This window comes from Oncorhynchus gorbuscha, linkage group LG14, assembly GCF_021184085.1.
Source record: "Oncorhynchus gorbuscha isolate QuinsamMale2020 ecotype Even-year linkage group LG14, OgorEven_v1.0, whole genome shotgun sequence".
Lineage (NCBI taxonomy): Eukaryota > Metazoa > Chordata > Actinopteri > Salmoniformes > Salmonidae > Oncorhynchus > Oncorhynchus gorbuscha.
In genome coordinates, this window is record NC_060186.1 from 83,583,860 (window position 1) to 83,589,296 (window position 5,437).

The 5,437-nt window shown below is 48.2% G+C and overlaps 1 protein-coding gene across 1 annotated transcript in view; it reads right to left on the reverse strand.

Annotated features, from left to right (window-relative positions):
• LOC123995754 (runt-related transcription factor 2-like) overlaps positions 1 to 3,810 on the reverse strand; it is a 231,598-nt gene extending 227,788 nt beyond the window's left edge. The window contains exon 1 of the mRNA XM_046299428.1: positions 3,367 to 3,810. Within this exon, the coding sequence (XP_046155384.1) occupies positions 3,367 to 3,424 (58 nt within the window). The 5' untranslated portion in view covers positions 3,425 to 3,810. The remainder of the gene's footprint in view (positions 1 to 3,366) is intronic.
• Between the last annotated feature and the right edge of the window lie 1,627 nt (positions 3,811 to 5,437).

A 5,437-nucleotide genomic window follows, 5' to 3' on the forward strand; every position in this document is an offset into this window, starting at 1 on the left:
GTTCAGTGATGAAATGGGAGCTGGTTCAGTGATGAAATGGGAGCTGGTTCAGTGATGAAATGGGAGCTGGTTCAGTGATGAAATGGGAGCTGGTTCAGTGATGAAATGGGAGCTGGTTTAGTGATGAAATGGGAGCTGGTTCAGTGATGAAATGGGAGCTGGTTTAGTGAAATGAAATGAAATGGAGCTGGTTTAGTAATGAAATGGGAGCTGGTTTAGTGATGAAATGGGAGCTGGTTTAGTGATGAAATGGGAGCTGGTTCAGTGATGAAATGGGAGCTGGTTTAGTGATGAAATGGGAGCTGGTTTAGTGATGAAATGGGAGCTGGTTCAGTGATGAAATGGGAGCTGGTTTAGTGATGAAATGAGAGCTGGTTCAGTGATGAAATGGGAGCTCTGTACAGGTCAATAGAACTGGGTTTTTAAGTTTATCAGAGGATGCATTAGTTTAGTGAAATAGTGAAATAAAATATTTACTATTCTTGTATGAAGACAACTCTATCTGTAAAGGCAAAAATTCTCTTTGTATTTTTTTTATTTAACAAGGCAAGTCAGTTACAATGACGGCCCACGCCGGCCAAACCTTAACCCGGATGATGGTGGGCCAATTATGCGCCGCCCTATGGGACTCCCAGGGAAATGACATCCCTCCAGTTTATGAGCCAGGGAAAATATCTCCCTCCAGTATATGAGCCAGGGAAATGACATCCCTCCAGTATATGAGCCAGGGAAATGACATCCCTCCAGTTTATGAGCCAGGGAAATGACATCCCTCCAGTTTATGAGCCAGGGAAAATATCTCCCTCCAGTATATGAGCCAGGGAAATGACATCCCTCCAGTTTATGAGCCAGGGAAATGACATCCCTCCAGTTTATGAGCCAGGGAAAATATCTCCCTCCAGTATATGAGCCAGGGAAATGACATCCCTCCAGTATATGAGCCAGGGAAATGACATCCCTCCAGTATATGAGCCAGGGAAATGACATCCCTCCAGTATATGAGCCAGGGAAATGACATCCCTCCAGTATATGAGCCAGGGAAATGACATCCCTCCAGTATATGAGCCAGGGAAATGACATCCCTCCAGTATATGAGCCAGGGAAATGACATCCCTCCAGTTTATGAGCCAGGGAAATGACATCCCTCCAGTTAATGAGCCAAGGAAAAGACATCCCTCCAGTATATGAGCCAGGGAAATGACATCCCTCCAGTATATGAGCCAGGGAAATGACATCCCTCCAGTATATGAGCCAGGGAAATGACATCCCTCCAGTATATGAGCCAGGGAAAATATCTCCCTCCAGTTTATGAGCCAGGGAAATGACATCCCTCCAGTTTATGAGCCAGGGAAATGACATCCCTCCAGTTTATGAGCCAGGGAAATGACATCCCTCCAGTATATGAGCCAGGAAAATGAGCCAGGGAAATGACATCCCTCCAGTATATGAGCCAGGGAAATGACATCCCTCCAGTATATGAGCCAGGGAAATGACATCCCTCCAGTATATGAGCCAGGGAAATGACATCCCTCCAGTATATGAGCCAGGGAAATGACATCCCTCCAGTATATGAGCCAGGGAAATGACATCCCTCCAGTTTATGAGCCAGGGAAATGACATCCCTCCAGTATATGAGCCAGGGAAATGACATCCCTCCAAATTGAATAGAGAGACATACTGAGAAACCTCTGGACTTGGCATCCATCTTCTGATCTAGCACACACACACCTAGTAAACACACACCTAACACACAGGCAACACACACATAACCACACAGTAAACACACACCTAACACACAGGCAACACACACATAACCACACAGTAAACACACACCTAACACACAGGCAACACACACCTAACACACAGGCAACACACACCTAACACACAGGCAACACACACCTAACACACAGGCAACACACACCTAACACACAGGCAACACACACCTAACACACAGGCAACACACACCTAACACACAGGCAACCACACAACACACAGGCAACACACACATTCCTAACACACAGGCAACACACACCTAACACACAGGCAACACACTGTAAATCCATTCTGTTGACACCTAACACACAGGCAACACACACCTAACACACAGGCAAACATAACACACAGTCACACCCTAACTTCACAGAGCAACACACACTAACAAACATCATGAGGCACACCACCATCACACAGTCAACACACACCTAACACACAGGCAACACACTACAAACCACACAGGCAACACACACCTAACACACAGGCAACACTAACCCAGGCAACACACACCTAACACACAGGCACCACACCTAACACACAGGCAACACACAATAACCCACAGGCAACACACCCTAACACCAGGCAACACAACCCTAACCCTAACACACAGGCAACACACACCTAACACACAGGCAACACACACATAACCACACACCACACACCTAACACACAGGCAACACACACCTAACCACAGATCACACAGGCAACACACACCTAACACACTTAACCCTGGCAATATCCCAACCCATTAACCACACAGCCCCGGTATTCCCTGTCTGTTCTCGTCCCATTTTGTTCCAACGCTCCACTGTAAATCCATTCTGTTGATGACCGTTTGTTTACGTTCCTGTGTTGCTTGACAAATGTAGCTTTAAGTTGTTCAAACATGTCATCTCCCTCTTCCAGAGATATTTACTAACAAACATCATGAGGCACATGCCATCATCTCACAGTCAGGCTTTTAGCTGGTTCATATTTACACACTACAAATCCCCCAATAACCCTAACCCTAACCCTACAAATCCCCCAATAACCCTAAACCTAACCCTGATCCCAACCCTTAACCCTAACCCTGATCCCAACCCTTAAACCTAACCCTGATCCCAACCCCTAAACCTAACCCTGATCCCAACCCTTAAACCTAACCCTGATCCCAACCCTTAAACCTAACCCAGCCTGATCCCAACGGTCAAACACTAACTCAGACACAGCCTGATCCAACAGTCAAACACTAACCCTGATCCCAACCAACGGTCAAACACTAACTCAGATCAGCCTGATCCAGCAGTAACACTAACTCAGACCCTGATCCCAACGGTTAAACCTAACTTGACACAGCCTGACCCGGTCAACACTAACTCAGACACAGCCTGAACCAACGGTCAAACACTAACTCAGACACAGCCTGATCCAACGGTCAAACACTAACTCAGACACAGCCTGATCCAGCAGTCAAACACTAACTCAGACACAGCCTGATCCAACGGTCAAACACTAACTCAGACAAAGCCTGAACCAACGGTCAAACACTCACCCCAGACACAGCATCATCTAGGTTGGTTAGTCTGTCAACAGACAGAGTAGTGTACTCACCCCAGAAGAAGGTCTGCTGACATGGTGTAACAGTACTGAAGAGGCTGTTGGAAGCCATTGCTGCTCCTCGTTGCCGTGACACCAAAGCCTACTGGTGGTTCCACTGTGGTAAGCCTGACCCCTGACCTCTAGTTCCTAAACCAAGAGCACGCACCAAGTCATGGAGAAGGAGAGAAGAAAGAAAAAAACATCCACAAGAAAGTCTTTCTGGTGTCAAGTATTCAGACGACCGCAAGTAACGACCAGGTCTGGTTCAGTTGAAAAAAATGGATTGTCTTTGCGGAGGGCTGGGGGTGGTGGTGTGGAAGTCGCTAGCTGGGTGAGTGTGGTCGGGTTGGAACGTCCTTACTGGCTAAGGTAGTGCGGTGCTGCGTTGTGACTGGTGCAGACCCAATCACATTAACCATTTCAACTCCCAGAGATATGTTACCCAGAGGGCCAAGCGTGGCAGCGTGGCGTGGCTGGCGTGTCTGTGGTTGCTGGGAGGCGAGGAGAGCGGAGCCTCACACTACCAGACGGACAGACAGACACCAGCTTTAAACTTTGTCTCCTTCCTGCCTGCCTTCCTTCTGCTGTCACTGGAGAGACCTGGTCACATGGTCCTGATGTCATCACTGAACAACAGTTGACTAGGACAGCCTACTACTCTAGCTTTCCTCTTTTATCCTCTCTTCTCTCTCTCTCTCTCTCTGTCGCTCTCTCTCTCTCTCTCTCTCTCTCTCTCTCTCTCTCTCTCTCTCTCTCTCTCTCTCTCTCTCTCTCTCTCTCTCTCTCTCTCTCTCTCTTTTGTCACTCTCTCTCTCTCTCTCTCTCTCTCTCTCTCTCTCTCTCTCTCTCTCTCTCTCTCTCTCTCTCTTTCTCTCTCTCTCTCTCTCTCTTTCTCTCTCTCTCTCTCTCTTTCTCTCTCCATCTCTCTCTCTCTCTCTCCTCTCTCTCTCTCTCGTTGTTCCCTCCTTCCGAGTTGGTAGGGGATGGGCCAGGTCCTCCAGGCTAAGGGGGGCTGGGGGGGTCTGTCTCTCCATGGAGTAGAACCTTCAGAGGGGGCACAGTGGCTCACTGCCTCAGCCTCTGGAGAACACACAGCACCATACACTTCCTTCACTCTTTCATCCGTCTCTCCCTCTCTCTCTCTCTTTTGTCTCTCTCTCCTCTCCTTTTCTCCAACTCTCTTTCTCTCTCTCCTCTCTCTCCTCTCTCTCTCTCTCTCTCTCTATCGTTCTCTCTCTCCTCTCTCCTCTCTCTCTCACTGCTGCGGGGCTCTCATCTGCTCTGTTCAGACTAGAGTGTATGAGCAGCACTGGGCTGGGCTAGGCATGAGTGTGTGTTAGAGAGAGGGGGAGAGAGAGAGAGAAAGAGAGAGAGACAGAGAGACCAGAGAAAGAAAGCAGTGTGGAGGTGGTGTGTGAGACTGTTTCTCAGTAGAGGTTGTTTAGAGAAGAGTGTGTCTGCGGAGCCGGTCTACAGTCTGTGGGTCTGCTACAGATTTGCTTCGTGGACGCTTTTTTCTATCAACTCCCTCCCTCCCTCCCTCCCTCCCTCCCTCCTTCACTCACTCACCCACTCACCCACTCACTCACTCAAGACTCCTTCTCAATGTGTGTGTGAATGAATATAAAGTATGGGTATATCTGTGTATGGACATACTGTACACAGTGTGAGTGTGTGTATGAATACAAACTACATGTGTGTGTTTGTGTACTCAAGCCGCTTGAGTCTATGTTTCTGCGATCTAATTGGCTCCCAGAGAAGCGACAGATGAGCGCACACACACACACACACACACACACACACACACACACACACACACACACACACACACACACACACACACACACACACACACACACACACACACACACACACACACACACACACACACACACACACACACACACACACACACACACAGGCTCCTTGGCCATGGCTGATTAGTGGGTGTGATTACTGATCAGGTATCTGTTCTGATATACAGACACTGCATTAATACTATGTGTGTGTGTGTGTGTGTATACGTGCGTGCCTGTGTGTGTGTGTGTGTGTATACGTGCATGCCTGTGTGTGTGTGTGTGTG